Source organism: Hydra vulgaris, chromosome 15 (genome assembly GCF_038396675.1).
Source record: "Hydra vulgaris chromosome 15, alternate assembly HydraT2T_AEP".
NCBI lineage: Eukaryota > Metazoa > Cnidaria > Hydrozoa > Anthoathecata > Hydridae > Hydra > Hydra vulgaris.
In genome coordinates, this window is record NC_088934.1 from 46331725 (window position 1) to 46354065 (window position 22341).

Below are 22341 nucleotides of genomic sequence, written 5' to 3' on the forward strand. Positions count from 1 at the left end.
CTCTATTGCAAGACTTAATAAAAGAATATAATATAAATATCACGTTAAAATGGGTTCTGTCCTCCAAAAACAAAGTTGACATGTTGACAAGAGTTCCAAAGACTTGGTTAAATGAGCTTTCACGAAGAAATACTAAAGAACTATGTGGAGTAAGTATTGCTGAAGAAATTCGTAATTGTCACTCAAAGTATCATTTTGGCGTTAATCGGACAATGTTTACAGTGCAACGAAGACTTCCGCACGTATTAAGAAAAGATGTTGAAGAATGTGTTCGCAAATGTTGTCAATGTAATTCAATTGATCCACCGCCAATAAAATGGGAAAATGGAGTGCTAGATGTACCAGACACATGGTATCGAATTGCTTGTGATGTGACTCACTGTAAAGGGTCGCCTTATTTAACAATGATTGACTGTGGACCAAGTTGGTTTGCAATTTGGAGAAAGTTGCCTCGCGAAGATACCAAAAATGTAGTAAGTCAATTGGAATCCGTATTTAGGGAGCATGGCCCACCGCAAGAATTTTCAAACATATGTGAAAAATGGTGTGTAAAAAAGAAATATAGATGTGCATATAGACCATCAGGAAATGGGATTGTGGAGCGTAACTACCGCACAGTAAAACGAACAGCTGCAAGGACACAAATATGTCTGTTAGTAGCAGTATTTTGGTACAATTCAACACCAACGGTGGGAACAAACGAGGAATCTGTACCTGCTTCTCAAAAAAATAAGTACGTTTGGCGTCTACCAATTCAAGAGGAGAAAAACATTGAAACTCAGGAAAGATCACGACAAGTTATGAAAGCTTATAGAATTGGAGAAAAAGTTTATGTTCGCCCCGCTGAAGCAAAGTGCACTTCAGTTTGGAAATTGGTACTGTAACTGACATACTCACAAACACAAATATTGAAATTGATGGTGTACCAAGACATGTGCGAGACATGAGAATAGCTCCTACCTCAAATTCTTCAAACACTTCAAGTAAAATTGTTATCAGTGAAGAGGTTGACAGTGATTTAAAAGATTTAGACATTTTTGCTGCACAAGAGGAAGGAACAGAAGAAACAGTTGTTGACGCTGAGGAGGAAGCTGACAGCAGAGAAATCGTCGATAATTTATTACCAGCGATCAGACAATCAACCAGAAAAAAGGAGAAAGCTGACATATTTAAATGTATATGTTACTTAAGAACTTCAGTTCTTGGGGTGAAAATAGCTGATCGTTATGAAACTTTATTGTTACGTTTATAAAATTCTTGTCATAATATTATTAAAGTTAATTGATGTAATTTATTAGTCAAGTCATAACCTATTTTTGTATATAATTACGCCCTCCAGAATTTTTGTTTCTGTATGAAAGTTGTAAATAGAACTTAATAAAAAGAGTCAAAAATAAAAGTAAAACAAAGTTGTCGTATTAACACCTACCTTATGTTGCATATCAAGCTTTATATATTGGATAATCTTTATATATTGGATAATCAATTTTATTTACTGAGGAAATTCATCTGCTTCCAATTAGACTTTTACCACTTTAGTGAGACGTAAGATTTTCATTTAAAGATTTTTTTTTTAGTGGTTCCAACTTCTTTAACTTTCATAAAGATAGTATATTACTGCAAAGATATATAATTTAGAAAGGTTTGGTTTATTCTCTCGAATAATTCCTTATAGTGTATCAACTCTACAAGTTTAACATCAATTTCAAACATGAATTACAGTCATTGTTACATTAGTCCCTAGGAATTTTGGTACCTTTTAATAATAATGCATAGAGTAGTGTCAAACAAAGTTTCCCAATGGGTAAACCTTTTCATTCAAAAAAGATTGGTAAACCTCACTGCTTTTGAATGAAAAAATTGTGAGCAGATTCTCAATTTTAGAATTCAGATTAAACCATGGAGAACCCCAAAGAAAAGCCATAGTGGAATACTCAAGTCATGGAACTTAGATTTTAATCACTCTTAAATCCAACCAATGAATATATGTTTATGATCCAAAAGTAATTTATGAATATCTTCTTTTAGAAGACTTGAAATATAAGGAAGCAGTGGTGAAGTATGGAAAATACAAGGATTTTAATAAGATTGTCAGCATCTGTATGAAGTATGCTGAAAACTTCTATTAATGTTTCTTAAACACATTAATCTTTTGCATATCTGTGGCCAATTGTCAATTTATGATAAGTGTAAATATGACATTTTGCAGGAGAAGAGTTTGAAAGTTTAATTTGTTGCCATATATCGGGTAATAATGAAAAATATATTATGGACCAATCAGCTATAGATATTTCTGTATAAAATACAGCAATCATAGTTTGACCAAATGAAAGATGTAACAAAATGTAACAAAATATATACTGCATACTTATCTCAAAATGACCTCTTTTTGCAATTATAATAAATCGACCAATGACCACAGATACAAATTGTTTCACTAAAGCATCAAAACAAATGTTTTATTTAATATCACGTAAATCAAAAACTTTGTTTATTTTTGAACATTTGTTTTTTCATATTGCAGATACGCTATTAAGCATATATTGCGGATTGTATCATAAAACATTACAGATTATACTATATATTGAGTTTTAAATCTCTATTTTAATGTAAAGTAAACTTTATTTTTATCATTGTTGTATTATTTTATGTAATTTGTTATATTCTTCATTTTATAAATGTTGTAATGATAAATGGTCATACCTCTTGAATGCCAAATATTTTAAATAAAGTTTGAAATCTATCAATGAATTTTGATCTTGTTTAAAATGGTATTATGAAACTTGAGCAGGCAAAATTTGCCCTGGCACCCTAAAAAGTTTATTGATTTTCTCATTAGAACCTAAAATATTTGATTAGACTACTATTTTAGAAAAAAAATTTTTATTACTGACCTTGTTTTCGAAAATGACTCAGTTGTTATGATGTTTAAACAAAACATTTTTTTAATAAAATTAGAAATAACAATGGCAAAAATATTTTAAAAAAAACAAAAAACACTTTACTATTTAAAATGCTTTTTTAATGCAGAACTTAAAACATGTACTGTAATAGTAGTAGTAAGTAGAAAAAAAAAAAAGAAAAAAAAAAATCTAACTTTCAATCTATCTACTGTAAGGAAGCAAACTATTTGTATTCATATAAGGCAGTGACAAGAGCAAGCAGTTCTAGATGGTGTCAACTAAATTGGATTCATACCTTATTAAAACTTCCAATTCTAAAAAATAAGCAATCGATGAGCAGGTAGCAAGAATGATTTTGCTACAAACTCATCTTTCAGAATTTGGTTGTAAAGTTTGCAGTGTAATAACTGATTTTTATGAAATTAAATTAAAAAACATTTCATATAGTAAATGTTTACTTATTAAATATTTTGAATTTAGTAATAAATGGTTTTTTTATTTAACTTCCTTGAAACAGTTGCGAAAAAGTTCTTTTTTGAACTAATATAACTTTTAAAATACTATAAAGTTTTGTAATTATTTTGATTTAACTACAAAAAAACATTACACTGGTATTTAATTGGTAAGCTAATTAACTGGTAAGCTAATTAACTGGTAAGCTAATTAACTGGTAAGCTAATTAACTGGTAAGCTAAATAACTGGTAAGCTAATTAACTGGTAAGCTAAATAACTGGTAAACTAATTAACTGGTAAGCTAATTAACTGGTAAGCTAATTAACTGGTAAGCTAATTAACTGGTAAGCTAATTAACTGGTAAGCTAATTAACTGGTAAGCTAATTAACTGGTAAGCTAATTAACTGGTAAGCTAATTAACGGGTAAGTGAATTAACTGGTAAGCTAATTAACTAGTAAGCTAATTAACTGGTAAGCTAATTAAAGATCAATTAAAGTTTTAGTTTTCTTGATTTAATTTTGCTGTTGTTATTATTACGTTAATTTTCCTTTACTAGGTTAAAACTTTCCATTCATTGTTTGTACAAAAAAAAAACTTGCATTCTAATTGAAACAGAATGATGTGTGTTATTATTTAATAAACAAGCTTATTAATCAAATAAGACATTAATGTTTTCAAGAAAAACTCAATGTAAAATGTACAGTGAAATAGACGAACTTTACTGTTTTAAAAGTTTTGTCCTTAATTTTTTGCAGCTTCAAAGAATTCAAATTTTCTTACACTTTTGTTTAGTTTTAAAAATTGATTTGAAATTGAGAAAGCGGACAAATTAGTTTTTCTATTCAAACTATTTTTGTAAACAAACAAATGAACTTGATTGATTCTTTAACAATTTGTAAATAATCAGCATTTAAATTATTTTAAAATGTTTCAATTTGAATTTATGATTTTATAATATATTCAACTTAATCAGTTTTTTTTAAATTCACAAACCAAAAAAATCAGATTTAAATTAAAATAATTAATTTTTTTGATTTTTTAATTACTACACATGCTGCAAAGACATAAAAAATATTGTGAACTTTGATTAAAGACAAAATATATATATATATTTTGTATATAGGATATCTAGGGTAGCCAAATGTCCAGCTTTTACGAAGGAAAACACCATAAACAAATTTTACAGGTTTGGCACTGTATTTTCCTCCATAAAAGCCAGACATCTGGCAACCCTAGGTATATCTATATTAATGCAGCCTGGGCCAGAGCCCCAACCCCCATCCAGACTTCGTTTCTGCAAAAAGAATACCAATAGAAGCTAAGAAATACAAAAATAGAACAATTAGACCTCTAACATATTTGCTTAGTTTTTTACCACCCCCTCTGTGTTATTAGATGTATGAGCAATTATTTATGTCAAACCTTATGTTTTGATTGATGTTTGCAAAATGTTTTATGCTTGTCTGTGAATATAGTGAAAACCAAAATTTAAAAAGATAACTTTTCTTTAGATAAACAAAATGAAAAATACTTATATTTTAGCAATTTTTTTCTTAAGTTTTTCAGTAAAGCATCTTTTTTTTTATTTTGAGACCTATGCTTTATGATTCTTAATGAAAAAAATTAAATAACAAAATAAAAATAGGAATAAATAAACAATACAATATTAATAATAATATAAACCTATATAAATCCCACATTTATTGCCTAGTCTCTTACAACTTCCTGTAACAATTCAAGTCAATCTGACAAAAGCTTATATCTCCTAAGACTGATCTGATAAACAACTTACATCTCCTAAGACTCATCTGATAAAAAGCTACACTTACTATTATTGTTTTAACTTTTTTTTATTATTAACCAATACATTATTGTATTTATTATCAAAAATTTTATTAGAAAAAATAATAAACCAAATATAGATACAATTTATATAAATAACAAACCTCGAACATCAAAGTCTAATAAAAACGATGCTTTTTTCATTGCATCACTGTAGTTTTCATCATTAACAATTGGTAATGTTGCAACTTCATTTTTCTGTGTTTTCCTGGTAATTTTTTTAGGCATCTTGCATATTACTCTAAAATTTACTTAATAAAAGTACAAAAAAAATTATAAATAAAATATAAAATTAGTTTTATTAACAACAATATAAACATAAAAAGTTTTGCTTAAAAATATACTAAATAAAAAATTCTCTTAGCATAATTTATATTTCTTAAATGTCTCAAATGGTCCATAAATATTAATTTTTCATTGCCAATTATACAAGTATATAAAATATAAGAAAACAAACAAAATCATCATTATAAAAATACTTTACCTAATGAGTGTGATTTGTCTGTCAAGGTTTTAAAAATATTATTACTCTAAAAATTCACGATATTGTGAATATTATCAACCTAAAGTTTGAAAAGATTTAAAAACCTTTAAGTTAAAGCTTTAATGCTAATTGTCTGGTTTAATTTCCTAACTTTTTTTTTGTTGGAATATGGAATATAAACTAGAAACAAAAAACCTTTTTTCTCATGGTGACTATCTTCAGATATAAAGCTTAAAATCAGAAAATGCTGACTTTATGTAACAATTATACACCAAACTATATCAATAGGCATATGGTTAATAATATATATTAATAAGGTTAATAATTTACGTGATTTGGACTGTTTACATTGTTTATGTTGATGTTTATTGTTTTCGTTATTTTTAATACTGAATTAAAATGTTGTAGCGATTTGTTTTTAGCGCGGTTTCTTAGAATTTTTAAATTAAAAAAAGGAATCGTTATAGTTAAGTTTAAAAACTCAACTACAACGATTCCGTTTTTTAAAACGTGCTCGTTTGAATAGAAACTTTTAACTCGAGCTCAAAGTTGGCATTAATTTTAATAATTAATCACTTTAATAGTATTTTATCAATTTGCCCTATTACTACCTCCTGTAGAAATAGGGCAAAAAAGTCTAATTCCAATCTCTACTGTCCAACTTGATCAAGTTGGACAGTAGAGATCGCAATTAGACTTTTTTGCCCTATTTCTACAGGTGGTAGTAATAGGGCAAATTGATAAAATACTATTATATTTCGTTGCGGTCTGCCCATGCTGTCAGACGGCAGCAAAATATCAAAACCATTGACTTTCGCAATTCAAAATTATTTTTGTTTTGTGATTTTACTTTATTTCCTGATTTTACTTTTTTTCAAAATTTAATATAATTTCAAAACGGTTCCATGTCAATTCAGTACGCGGGCAATTTTCAGTACATGTTTTTTTGTAACAATTTTTTCAATTGACAAAAAATTTAAGGGAAACTAATCATTTTCATATTGGGATAATTGTTAAAACCCTTAAAAGTAGCTGGCCTGAAAATGTGCAACCACCATCATTATTATCTAAGACACATCTAGCAAGAATAAAATGTTTACAGTTATTAGATGTTACCAAGTTTCCATAAATTTTTTATTTGGTGACATTCTTAGTCTCCAGATATAACCTTAATGTCCCACCCATACATTCTGTAACACAGACACTCCCACATTTTTTTCCAGGGAGAAATCAGTGTGGAAAATAAAAGCAATTCCTCTCCCACACTCTTTTCTTCCTGAAGAAAAGGTTGCGTTCCTTTAATGCTGCTCAGGCAGTATTAAGCGCGGGAAAGAAAAGCAGTTCCTCTGTCACACTATTTTCTGCCTGAATAAAAGGATGTCTTCCTTTACTCCTGCTCAGGAAAATTAAGCATGGGAATAGAAAGCATTTCCTCTCCCACACTCTTTTCTGCTTAAGCAGCAGTAAGGGAAGAGGGTAAACTTTTTTTCTCCCACACTACACCCCTCCTAGTTTTACAGGCAAGTGATTTTTTTCTCACATAGATTTCTTCTATACTATTCTTGTAAGTGCAGTGAGGAGATGACCTTGGTGAAACAGCCCACTTTCTGCTATAAAAGGAGGACTAAAATTTTTTAGTCCTTTAGTCTCATTCTTCTTAAATATTTTGACCTGCCAAGTCTATCTAATTAAGGTCCAAAGTTTAGAATTTAAATAAAAATGACAATTTCATTTACAAAGTCAGAGAAGAACAAGGATGTTTTACAGCTTGATGGTCATGACTACCTATTCCACAGGCCACATACCCCTGGTGGCATTAAGGTATGACGCTGTCAAAAGTACGAAACTTGTCCTTCAAGAATGTCCACATCTGGAAATCAGATTGTAAAGCCTCCAACTGAGCACACATCCTGGTGACCCAATACAGTCAAAGGCTAGAGCTGTTATAGCAAACTTGGGACAGGAAGCTTCAACATCCCAGGCATCTACAAGGAATATTGAGGGGCAACATCTTCAGGGTCAGTCTAACGATGTTCTTGCCAGACTACCGAAACGAACTGATGTTGAGAGAAATGTTAGGCGGATCAGACAATATGCAAAAAACATTTTGCCTTCTCCAAAATCAATGAACTTTGATATTCTCCCAGAATTTAATGACATTGTTTTATATGATTATGGAAGAGCAGATCCACAGCGATTTCTTGCTATTGGTAGCAATGACTTGCTTCACTTTCTTGAAGGTGACACTTGGTTTGGGGATGGCACTTTTAAAGTGGTTCCAGAAACGTTTTTTCAACTCTATTGTCTTTATGCCAAAGTTGGAAACTCACATCCCCCCCTGCATCAACTTCTTGCTGCCAAATAAAACTGGACGAACCTATCACAGAATGATCGTAGCTCTCAAAGGGCTTGTGCCAAATCTGAATCCACGCAAAATTCAAAAAATCTCCAGCTTTTCAATCGCTAACTCCAGAATTGCTATCTCCAGCTTTTGACATGAGTTTGCAGCAGCAAATATTTCTGGTTGTTTTTCCTACTTTACTCAATCAATTATACAAAAAGTTGGAGAACTTGGTTTAATAACGGAATTTGAGACAAATGAGGATTTCAACATTTTAGTGAAATCACTAGCTTCCCTGTCATTTGTGCCATTTGTTGAGCTTAATGAAAAATTTGAAGAATTGGCTCCAATGTTTCCAGACAATCACTCAACAAATGACTTACTTTCTTATTTTGAGACTACTTATGTCAGAGGTCCAAGGATAGGTAGGGTGTTCCGGAGTTTCAGATTCCCACCTGCAATTTGGAATTATTATGCTGATGCATTAGCCTATGCACCAAAAATGACTAACTGCTGCGAAGGATTTCATAATGCACTGCAGGCACTATTTATGTGTTCACACCCAACCATCTGGACACTTTCAATGGACTCATCAAGGACATGGCAAATCATTGCTTAACTGCTAAGAATGCAGAAGTCCTAAATCTGGAGAACCAAAGAAACAGTTATATGCAGCTGGCAGAGAGACTGGCAGCCATAGTTGATGACTATCAAAATGACAAGTTTTGCTACCTGAGAGCAATCAGAAATATACAAGTCAGATAGATATGAAAGCAACCGGAAAAAACAGCTAATCATGAATTTCATTGGAAAACGTTTCAGAAAATTAACTAGTTTATGTATAAGTATGTAAAACAGTTATGTTTAAAGAGAAGATATATTAAGTTGAAGCTTCAGAAGGTTTATATTAAATTATATATTTCATTTAAGACAAACAAAATTAGACATTAATGAAGGGGATAAATTTAAATGGTATCTCTACAGTAGGTCATATAGGTTTGGTTCTTTTTTGCACCAACTGTTCTTGAAGTTAGCTTTATATATCTTTAGGATAATATTGTAAAAGAGTCTTCAAAAAGTAGTCTTCAAAAAGTAGTAGTATTAGTGAAAAGTTTTAATACTGAGAATATTGCTAATTTGCTATCCTTTGTGCAAATATATTTTGAAAAACCATAACAAAGTAGAAAAGGGTTATAGGACTGTAAGAGGTAAAGAGGAAAATTTTTTGTACCTATATATAAATTACAGTACTTATTATCCATGAACTGAAGTGCCCTGTACTAAATTGCCCTGTACTGAATTGCTCTGTACTGAATTGCCCGTGTACTAAAATGCCCGTGTACTGGACTGCCCATGTACTGAATTGCCCGTGTACTGAATTGCCCTTGTACTGATCTGACCGTGTACTGAATTGTCCGTGTACTGAATTGCCCTGTCACCGTTACGAATATACTAAATGAAGAACTAAGCTAAGGCAACATTTTTTTGTTTCATTACACACAGTCATATCAAGTATGGAGAGAAAAATCTTAGGTGGTAAACAGTCTTTGCTAAGTGCTAAAACTTAAAACTTATAGCTGCGTTCTAGGGTTGTGGCAAGAAAATTTGGAAACTATCTTATTGTGAACTATTTCAGGAACGATATTTATTAAAAGTTTTTTTGATTTTATGTATGAAAAAAAGCTTTAGGATTTTTATTGACGTTTATAGCAGTTTTTAAGTTTTCAAATAAGTCAGGTTAAAAAAGTACCTGCAGACTTGAAGTTTTATTTTGTAAAATTAGTTACTTAGTTAAAATACAGTCACCATAATTCTTATTCTTAGGAGTGTTATTATTATTAATAATAACACTCTTAGGAAATTATTATTAATAATAACACTACGACATTATTAATACTAACAATACTACTACTACTACTACTACTACTACTGCTACTACTACTACTACTACTACTACTACTACTACTACTACTACTACTACTACTACTACTACTACTACTACTACTACTACTACTACTACTACTACTACTACTACTACTACTAATAATAATAATAATAATAATAATAATAATAATAATAATAATAATAATAATAATAATAATAATAACAATAATAACAATAATAATAATAATAATAACAATAATAATAGTAGCAATACGTTATATCAAAACTCTTATAATAATTATTTACCTAAAGATATTTTAAAATACTTCAATGTCAAGTTTACTTAGAAAGGTTTACTTAGAGTCTCAAGTTGGATTTCTTTAGGGTGCATTTACTAGGGCTCTTTAGCTGTAGTAAAGGCCCACTATAATGGAGAAGGGAAACACTGATAAAAATAAAGTCGAGACAGATATTTTTAACTCTTCCTTAATATCACATTTAAATAAAAAAAAATTTATTATGAAAACTTTTCCAAACCACACAAACTTTAAAGTTCACTTTCTTTTACTAACCAATAATCTACTTGAAATAAAAAGCGATTACATTTTACATTAAGAAATAAAACTCAATAAATTTTAGACTAATATTTTCAGTTAAAAATAATAGTAATCTGAAAAAAAAAAGTTCATCTTAAGTTTTTTTATATTATATATTTATTTTTTATGATTTTTTTAGCTGTTGTACCGTTTAACTGAAGATGGCAATAAAGTTTAAAAAATTTGCTCTGGCTGAATTTTTCAATGAAAAACAACAACATGTGTACTATTAATGTAATCTGTTTTTCATGGCTGATCAATAAAAGTTTGGTTTATTGGCCAAATCAATTGCAAGCATCTTGCTTTTAGGCTGCCATACGTGAAGCCACGCTTCTAAAAATAACTGGAAGCAGCTGAAAGTAAGAATTTTTTATTATTTTGTTAATTGTCTTATTTACAATATTGTTTTTGTTTGATTAGTTTTAAGTTACATATATGCAAGATGCTAATGATCTAAACAGCTATGCTTAACGCAAATATAGTAACTGTTCATTGTCTAATATGGTTTCATCTTTTCTTTATATTTTTTTGACAGTTATGAAACTGTTTTAAAACGGATAGAAACGTTAGAGTATACATCAAGCGTTGAAACGGCTGTTGATAGCGATGAAGAAGAATTAACTATTTCTCCAGCTTAAAAGGTTACAAGTTACAAAAAAAGTGACACTGATGAGATTGTCTATTAGTTTCTCAAAGATTGAAGAAATCTTTAGTGTTTTAGGGTTAAGTGTTTCCCTTTACAGTTTCCCTTTACAGCAATCAAAGTTTTGCTTGACCATCTCTTTGAATTTATTTGCCGGTTTAAGAGGAAAAAAGATTTTTTAAACCTGGAAGAGAAATTATGGAACAAAGACGCCTTATGAATCGATAGTATGTATCAGTGAATTGATGTTAGTTAATAGTTTTGGATTTAATACATTAATGAATTTTGGATATAATACATATAAAACATTCATATGATACATATAAGCAATATGATTCATAATTGATTATAATTATGTTGTACATGAGAATGTTTTATATAAATGCCTATTGCATTTTGTTGTGATTTTTATCTTTTATGCCCAGTTAAGAATGTATTTCGTGAAGCAATGACTACTAATCTCAGAAATGACATCTTTAGGGTGTACTCACCACAGCTTTTTGCTGTGGTAAATACAACCTATTTTGGAGAATTTTATACTACTGTGTAATTATAGTCAAGGGTAGGAGAAGCTCACAAACCTGCATGGAATTCTGGATAGTATTCTTCCTGGTCTTATCACTTTATAAAAGTTTTATTAAAAAATCAGTCCTAATCTTCAAAAAAGGTTGTCCTCTGGAATTGCATCCATTTGTAACCAATTGCTTTTTCTCTTCCACGATGTTATATTTTAATAACAATATCACATTCTGGAAACCTGTCTAAAACATACACATGTGAGGAGCCATTAAACTTTTATTACAACCAATTATATTACATTTATTTTTTTATTTTCGATAAACTTTCTTGCATCGGTTGGAGGAGATGGTTACAAACAACTTACAACAGCAATCTTAATACAGCCAAAGAAGTATGTTTGTCAAACTCAATGTATGGAAGGAAACAAAAACGTCCTGCAAGGTCATTATAGGTAAAACACAATATTTGTATTCTACATCCCATTTCCTTTAATAAACAAATACTTTAGTAAAAGCTAATTATTTTACAATTTAATGCGTGAAAAATTATATATTTCAAAATTATATTGTGATGATTTAAAAAAAACATTTTGTAGAGTTGTATAGAGTTTAATAGTTCGTCAATTTTTCAAGTATTTATCGTTGTATTCGTTCAATTTGAAACCGCTACTGACAAAAGTATTAAAGAAAAAATTGGCAGCTTTCTGGCGGCTGCCATTAATAGAGATGACGGAAGAAAAAATAGAACCATTACTGAGCAACGCCCAATATTGAGCAATGAAATAAGTATCGGCAAAATAATGAATGTCAATGCCCACTATCTGATAGTGAGAGTATAATACAGTAGTTTATAAATATATATACATATTTTTTTGTGCCTCTATTTAAATAGCATTTATTTTGTTTTGTTATATTTTGGTTTTGGAGCACTCTATATCTTTTTTTTCATTTGTACCGGTTTTATAAAACTTTAAATAAATTCAATGATTTACAATTTTTTTTTTCTTAAAGCATGTTTCTATAATCATTGTCATTTTTTTTTTTTTTTTTTTTTTCTCTGTTTTAATATAATATAAGATTTTACAACTTCGTAATATAAAATTTCAATAAATAAAATAAGTAAAACAGATAGGGGCTCAAAGAAGATGAGGATGACAGTACGTTATCACAATCTTTTCATAGAGCCCCTATAACAAGATTTCAAAAAAATATCGTAATATGTTACAATATGCGTAATAAAATTTCAATAAAATATCGTAATAAAACGCGTATTTCGCTAATAAAATTGATAAGCAACCAACAAAAGTAGAAATAAAACAAAAACAGATTTATGAGAAATTATTCAAAGTATCATTAACCAAAAACGTTTCTTATATTTTAAAAATTTCTTTTTTTGTTAAAAACTTGAATGAACTTAGCGAATTTACCGTACCTTAAAATCCTTTTTGAAAAGTATTCCATACTTTTGGACCTCGATATAGAATGCTGTACTCTGAATATTTGTTTATTATCCGAGGCAGTTTATATGTGTTGGACATATTCGCTCTAAGATTATAGCTTTCATTTTTATTTATTTTAAACTTGTTATTAAAGCTTATAGGAGAGATATTGTGATTATAACGATACATGAAAATTAAATGCTGGTAGATATTTATTTCAAACACATTCATCATTTTCATATCTTTCATTAAGGGCTTAGCGTGTTCACACCTATTTTTTGAGTAAATGATTCTGCAGGCATGTTTTTGAAGACTATAAATTTTTTTAATCTTTGCCGCTTGAGTACTTGCCCATGAAATGTTTGCATAGCTGATGAGGCTATGAATTAGCCCAAAGTAGATTAATTTAAGACTATTTTTATTGACGTAGGAGCGAACTCGATACATCAAACCTATTATTTTGGTGATTTTTGACTGGATATATATTATATGTGGAAGCCAGGATAATTTTTCATCAACAATGATTCCTAAGAATCTTATATTGGATTGCTTATTTACTAGTTTATCATTTAGAGATAGGTTAGGCAACTTGAGAGGAAGATTTTCTTCTTGTGTTTTTTTGTGAAATAGTATATACTTTGTTTTCTCAACGTTAAGTGAGAGTTTGTTTGCCTTAAACCAGTTGTTTACTTTACACAATTCAATATTCATGTCTGCATATAATTTTTTGATATCGTTGTTGGTGAGAAATAAGTTTGTGTCATCTGCAAACATGACCGAGTTCATTTTTAAAGATGCATTACAAAAGTCATTTATATATATTAGAAAAAGAAGTGGACCAAGAATCGATCCTTGCGGGACTCCACATATGACATTTAATACTCCAGATTGGACATTATTTACATATTGTTTTCTGTTTGTAAGATAGCTTTTAATCCAATAATAAGTTTTATTTATTATTCCGTAATGCCTTAATTTATCTAATAGAATGCAATGGTCCACTGTATCGAATGCTTTTGATAAATCAAGAAACACTCCTAAAGTAAATTTATTATTTTCAAAACCATTAGTTATTTGATTTACTATTTCAATGATTGCATGTTCTGTAGAGAGATTTTTTTGAAAGCCAAACTGATTTGGGTAAAAAAAATTGTTTTTAATGAAGTAATCATAGATTCTATTATAAACTACACGTTCGAAGAGTTTTGAAAATACAGAAAGTATTGATATAGGCCTGTAGTTTGAAATGTCAGAATGATCATTACATTTGTATAATGGAATTACTTTTGCCAATTTAAGTACATCCGGAAATATCCCAGAATTTAATGAGAGCTTAAGTATATGAATCAGGGGTCTATTAAGACTGTGTTTGTTTGCAATAACTATATCACTAGATATCTCATCAAATCCTGGAGCCTTTTTTTTTTTTAAGGAGGCAAAGGCTGCCTCTAATTCTTCATAGCCTAATTCATAATCAAGCATGGTAACGTTATTCGTGGTTTTAAGATAGGTTTTAAATGATACAGATGTTGGTACAATTTTATTTACAAGATTAGGACCAATATTTGTAAAATATTTATTGAATTCTTCTGAAATTAGTTTTTGACAAAATATATCGTTATTTTCAAAAACAATTCGTTTAGGAAGAGAAGGTGAATTTAGTTTTTCTCTTCCCATTATGAGATTAATGATGGACCATGTTTTTTTGCTATCAAATTTGCATTTGTTAATTTGATTACTGTAATATTTTTTTTTTGCATTTTTAATGAGATCTTGATAAAAAAATTTATAATTTTTGTAATTTTTTTCATTATCATTGTTTCTATTTTTCAAAAATTTATTGTAAAGTTTTTTTTTTTTTTTTGAGCACTTTAATAACGATTTATCCATCCACGGTTAGCAATTGCTTTTGACTTAGTTGTTATTATCTCTTTTGGACAGGTTTCATTAAAGTACTCCAAAAATGTACTTAAAAATCATCTCCTAGACTATAACCTGTTTAACTCAAAAGAATAATGCAGCCTGGTACTATAGTATCCTTTAAACAAGAAAACTGTTATAAATTTTAATTATTAAAAATTTGTAGAAAACAAAAGTTTTTATTATTTTTTAATGATAAAAATTTAATCGAAAATACACAAAACATTTGTATATTATTGTAAACTATAATACGCTAATATTAGCCAGTATTATATCCTCATTAAAGGCGCGATATTATTTACAATATTGGCGCAAAATTTTAAACATTATCGCGCCAATATTGCAATGTGAACATTTTGCCAATATTGGCCAATATCGGCGGTACAATATTGACGCAATATTATACTGCCAATATTGGCTAATGCTGACTTAGCAATATTGGCGTAATATTGTACCAATAATATTGGCCAATATCGGCAAAATGTTCACAATGCAATATTGGCGCGATATAGTTTACAATATTGCGCCAATATTGTTTTCTACATGGGTTTATTAGGCTTATTTATTATTACCAAACCAAAAGCTTTATTACGTGAACCTGTTGAAAATTTGGTTGAATTCCACTTAACTGGCTGAATTTCAAAAATGAACTCTAATCTAATAATACTGAAACAATATAAGCAACAAACCTTTTCTCTACTAAGATGCCTAAAACGTTGTAAGAGAATGGTAAGAAGAAGTTGCAAAGCAAAATGGTAGATAAAGTCTAAATGGTTTAGTTTTGCTTTTTACATAGAGTTGTTAATAGATAGTAAACAAAATTTTAACAAGTTTGTTATTAATACTTGTGAATTGTGCTTTAAATAAAACTCAAATATGATAAAAGTATAATTTCAAAATAGGTCTTAGCTACCATTTGTTGAAAAGCTATTTTCATTTCAGACATCTTTGTAAAAACATTATTTGGCATTTTACAGTTATTACAATAAGTTTTTTGTGATTCTTAGTAAGTATTTATAAAGTTTATTTACAATTAAAAGTTATTTATAAAATTATATTAAAATAATTTACACAATTAAATATTTTAATTAAGAGCTTTTGCAAGATAGTGTTAGGACGTGGTCTTTGTCAGTCATTATGAACTTAAAATTTAAAAATTTTGTTCCCAGTTAGTTAATAATTAAAGATGCCGTCTTTTGTACATTATACGTTGGATTTTTGTTATAGATAAAATTTATTAGGCCTTGTGCCAACTATTTGATTTTTTTATGATAATATCATGTCTTGAATTTGCCTACTCTCGAGTCTTTAATAAAAGGGGGTGGGGGTGGGGGAAGTTTATTAATTTTTGCAAAATTTTTCCACCCAGCCTAAGTTTATTAAGTTTAATAATTTTTACTTGTTCTAAAAAAAATATAATTTAGTGAAAATCATCGTTAAAAATTAGAAAATAATTATTTCTGTCACTAATAGAAACAAAAACTTTCAGTGTAAACAGGCTTTAAAAATAAAAAATGAGCATTTTGGCTTATTTCTCATCAAAGTATAAAACTTATACTAGCATATTAAATTGAAATTATTATAAAACAGCTGATGGAAAATGCACATTTGACTGCAAGTCACACTACAATGAAATAGTTTTGAGCGTGTTTTATATAAATTAGTTGTGTGGATTTATAAACTGAAATTTTTTTAAAAAAATACTTATGCTGTAACATAAAAAAGATTCCACCCCTTCCTTTTATTAAACTCCCTCCCTCGTTTATTAGATCTGGACTAAAATTCCCACCCACCCTTTTATTCCCACTCCCCTTGTATTAAGGACTTGAGAGTACAGAAATCTTGTTTAAAAATTTATAAGTTGTGTATTATACATTAGCCGAGTATTTAAAAAAAGTATTTTTTGAAATTTGCAAAAATCATTAATTCAGCTTTAGTGACTATTTTAGAAATGTTATAAGTCCTTTTTTTTAAACATTTCTATAAAATACACTTAATTCGGCCAAAACTAAAAAAAAAAAAAAAAAAAAAAATGGGAGGGGAAGAGGGCATAATTTTTTTTTGGGCTTAATCAAAAAATTTCCTGTACATGTCCCTGAATTAAAGATAGCCAATTTTTAAAGATAGTTTTATTTATTTTAAGCCTACGAACCTAGCTTCAAACCAATTACCAAAATACTTTAAATGTTCGGATGAATTTTCATGCGATTTCAAATATTCAGTAATGTGTTTCCAGGTATTGATTCCATCAGTGGCCAATAGTAACAGTGGCCAATGATGATTTAGTTTTATTTGAATAATAAAGTTTACAACAAACACAAAACATTTTATAGGAACTTGATGAATATAGTAGCCAGGTTTGCAAATAAGATTCACCGTTATTTAATTTTCTGTACAATAATGATTTCGAAAAACAGCGATTGTTATAATCTCACGGAAACTTAATAACATTTGTTTGGCGAGATTCTACATCAAATCCTACATACATTATGTGATCACGAATTTTAGAATTAAGGGGAACTGGCCATAGTGCAGGATCATTTATATCTATTTGAACGTCACCAGTAGTGGTAGAACTAGGAGACTGAGATGTTGTTTTGAGGCTATTTTCTTCAGGCACGGTCGTTCAAACATAACTCACAAGAGCCAGGTTATTATACGCAGGCGCGTTGGCATATTTCATATTTAAAGAATTTTCAAAATAGCTGTAAATCTTGGAAACAGAATTAACTTTTCTTAGCAACAATTTTATTTGCATTATTTGATTTTATTTTTTAAGTTTATAAATGTTTTTTGAGCTAAATAATAATATTGGTAGTATATTTTTTATAAAAACAACTAAATTTAATATGTATATGTATAATTTTACGAATAAAACTGATTTACATTTAAAGTTATTATGCTGTGGTTTGTATATAGTATTGTATATTGTATATTTTCAAAATGATTTTTCTAAATATTTGAGCGTTAAACTTGTTCAGAATTTTTTTAAAAAGTTTCATAAATCTTAAATGTTTTTATTTTTTTTAACTTATCTCAGGACATAATTTTTTTTCTTATTCAAAAATCAACATTAAAAGGTTACAATATTTTAATTTATAATTAATTTAAAAAAATTATTTATAGCACAATACTGTCTTTATCTATAAAATTGAATTTATTTTTTTTTTATAAAGATTTCTTGGCAAATGTGTATTTAGGTCATCCGCCTCAAAGTCAGTAAAAAATGAGCTTTATGCAAAACCATACCTTTATGTAAAACTATAAAAATAACCGAAAAAAGTTAAGACTACTATTTTTATTATTTTCAAGTATGATTTTCAATAATATTCTTTCTCAAACGGCTCACTTTAAAGTGGTTCATAAATACAATTGAAATTTTTATTAAAAGTTTGTTATTTTTTAAATTAAATTTACAAAGCTAAATTATGATTTAAGTTTAGTATTTTAGTAATTCCAACAAAAATTTTGATTTTAGTTTCATTTTTTATCTAAAAATTATTTGTTAACTTTTTTTCTTTAGATGGATTTGCATATCATAAATTTAAATCTCCTTTGCAGAGTTTGTACCCAATTGGAGCCATCCAAAAATATAAAATTGACAAGATATTTTTACATCAAATTAACAGATTTAGAAGGGGTTCATCCTTCACAAATTTGTTCCAAATGTTACAAAACAATTAACACTGTAATAAAAAGAATGTCATCAACTACTCTGCTTTTATGTACAAAGCGGACACCTCATTGTGATGACTGCTATACTTGCCATCAGGTAAAAAAAACTGAGTCAAGGTGTTATTGTTTCAAATTCCCAAATAAGGAATAAAAATAAGTTTATTGGCCGTCCTAGAATTGGCAAAAAGGTTTGGAATTTTACTATGTTGAGTACTTTAAAGGAAAATATTTTGACATTACACAATTTCGAAATATACAATAACGATTTCTTAAATGAATTTAACTCCTACTTACACCTATGCATTTGCAGTTTATGTGGTAAAATACCAAAGCAACCCATATCTTTGAAAAAATGTGAACATCTGTTTTGTTTTTTCTGTTTAGTGGAGATTATTAAAATTAAGTTCCTTAATGAAACTGCCAAAAATGCCAAAAATGTAATGAACCTTTGATACCCGAAGACTTAGTTACCAGCAATCAAACAAACTCTCTTATAAAAATGTTGACTGTTGAATGTATTTTATGTAAAAAAAGTTTAATGTAATAAAAGAATATGTATCAATAAATAATTACTTTAAAAAATTATTAAAAGTAACTTTAGGTGAAGCCCATAAGTTACTTTTAATAATCTTTATTTTTTCTTTAAAGTATTTACTTATATACAGTACAGATTTTGCGACATAAGGGTCAGATTTAGCACCTATGCTTTTTTCTTCTACTTCTTTTTTATTTTTAGAATAATCATTGTTATGATCTAAACTACTTTGAGTATTATCGGTATTGGTACAAATAACAATTATTCCCTCACCTCCTGTACCGTTATCGCTTTTATTAAAGCGTAATGCATCTTGATCTAACTTACCTGTAGTATCCTGTTCTTGCGTATCAGGACAGGTGATAGCTTTTAAAAGCTTCCACCTGCACGTTTGATAGATTAAACCTTATATCATCAAGTACAAAATAGTTCTCGCCTGAGTTATTAGGGCTAGTAACAAACTCAGCTCTAATTTTCATTAAGTAAGTACAATCTTTAACTTTATCAAATTCTAAAATATATTCATTAGGCAAAGATATGGTGATTTTCCATAAAGACTTATCTTGTCTTTAGGCTAAATCACAGTTATTATTCATTGTACTGTCACCACAGGTAAAAATATTAGCTTTATCTTTGTTACCTTGTTTTCTAATGTAAATATTTTTAGCCTTAATAAACCCAAGTTTTTCCAAAGCTTTTATGGATTTTGATATGTCTTTTCGATTGGAAGAAAAAATATCGGCAATCTCTCTATAAGAAGAAATAAAAGAAAAGTTATAGTAGGGAGCATTATCGGAACTAGCGCAGTAATAGCGTTTTTGTGACATAATTTTTATAGCCTAATATATAAAAATTAAGCCTCATAACTTTCTGTTTTGTATTTAAGGAAGTATCAGAAGTAATAATTTTTAAGAGATTGTAGTTAATTTTAATAAGTAGGTTAATTTTAATAGCTTGGTTCTATCTAAATAAGCAAGCTTACACTCGATAGCATTGTTATAAGGCAAATGCTCTCCTGTTTTATCGGGGTATTTTTCGTTTAAATTATTAAAAACTGAACTAGGTAGAGTGAGAGTAATAACGTTTCTTTTGTTTAAACCTAGTTTATTCTTATTTTTATCAATAAGAAAATATCCTTTTTTACTAAACTACTTTGCATGGTAAATACTAACGATCTAGAGCAACCGAGACGTACTGCCTAATTTTCGCTCGGTAGAGCACAAAATCTTCTACCGCCTTGGTTTTATATTAATGACGGCTAAACTATCCGCAAGTATGTAGTAGATTTATTCGTAGCTCGTAAGGTTAGTAGTAGTTAATATAGGGTCTAGAACACAACAGGTAATTGGAGTATAGGATTTAGTCTCTAAAGGAGATAGAAACTTAATAAGATCAGAGGTGGTATGATTGTGAAAGTTAAAAGGTAATTGATTGTTTACGGTAAGTGGTTGAGAATTACTTTCGAATAGGGATTAATTTTTGCTTTTTTTGTCCCTGTTATAGGGCTAAAATGCAAAGGATACTTGACTTATTTTATGAAATGTCATATCATTCTACTTATAAGTAAGAATCCCGCAAAAGATCATCTTATATCAAAGAATAAAAATGGGTGTTAACCTTTGTGTTCTTAGCGCCTTTTTTTTATTAATAACTGAAGGTGACGTTATCATTTATTTAAACTATTGTCTATATATTTTTTAAAGAATATAGAAAATGGGTTGTGGAGCTCTATATTGTTTTTTAAAAGAAAGTTTTTTATTTCAATTATAAGTAATTTGTCTAATTGTTTTACGTTTTTTTGATTAATAATAGATTCTGCTCTTACAATAATATCTTTATCAACTTTGATTATTTGTGCTAATTGATATTGACTTAATTTGCCGCGCTCCTTTCATCTGAAAACGCGAAAGTGTAGTTAAATCATTTAGACCTACATCATATATTCTTTCTTTTGGAAGAAGGCGAATCATATATTCATTAGGAAACGTAAAAGAATTATTATTAAATAAATCTATTATAGCTGCACTATGTTTAAAAAAAAAGTCTCTTGTTTTTCCTAGTTCAGCTTTACTAACGGTGGCTTTACTCACTTTAAGAAGTTTAGCAACATCTCTAACACCTAAGTCTAGAACATTTCTGGCCGAGCGTTGATATGTTATATTATTTGTCATTGATTATGTTTGTTTTGGATATGAGTTTAGAGATATATAAATACCATACTTTTTAAACAATAAGTACCTAGATTAATGTCATATAGAATAAGTAATACATAATACTTCATAAGTATGAAGTATTATAGATTCAAAGTTTCTTTGATACAGTTTCTTATGATAGCACTTACAGAACGTAAATCATTTTTATTTCTTTTGTTAACTTTAGCCATATCCTCTAATTGAAAAAGTACTGATGTAGATAAAGTAATAGTGGTACGTTCAATAGTGTTTTCACTAAAAGTTTTACCATATGGTCGATCTGCAAGTTCATTTGCTAAGCTTTCTATTGCTTGCGAACGACTACCTATTGAAATACGTTTTTTTTTTTATTGCCATTTCTAAAATACCTCTTTTATTAACTCTTGTATCTCTTTATTAGCTAATAAATTAGTTGATTCTACTACCGATTTTCCCAAAGGTATTACATCTCTATATATCTTTCTATAATAACAGCATGAGTTTAGTAATTTTAATGAAGGAAAATTTAATAAATACCCTTCAAATTCTTTACGTTCATTTATTTTAACTACAGGATTAGTGTTTGCCATTGTATGTAATATATATTCATTTAAACTTGGGTTGAAGTCTCTAATTTTAGTTATTTAAGTATGTAATTCTTGTATAGTATCTAAATCAAGTTGACTAGCTTGATGTGGTGCGATTAATACATCAGTCACGCTTAAACTTGTTATTATTTCTCTGCTATTGCGTCCTGCTACACCTACTATTACATACACTGTTAAAAATTTCCGTTAAAAAACGGAAAAATATTCGGATATTTCCACGGAAAGTATCCGTATACCCATGTATGGATGTATGGATGTATTGTGTGCGGAAATTTTCCGTATTTGCGGCTCACTTTTCAAACACGAAATTTTCCGTTGTATTAACT

At 28.8% G+C, this 22341-nt stretch overlaps 1 protein-coding gene across 1 annotated transcript in view; it reads right to left on the reverse strand.

Annotated features, from left to right (window-relative positions):
- The window catches only part of LOC100201584 (uncharacterized), a 49273-nt gene extending 43805 nt beyond the window's left edge, over window positions 1-5468 (reverse strand). Inside the window, exon 1 of the mRNA XM_065818789.1 lies at window positions 5306-5468. Within this exon, the coding sequence (XP_065674861.1) occupies window positions 5306-5429 (124 nt within the window). The 5' untranslated portion in view covers window positions 5430-5468. The remainder of the gene's footprint in view (window positions 1-5305) is intronic.
- Window positions 5469-22341: the final 16873 nt, after the last annotated feature.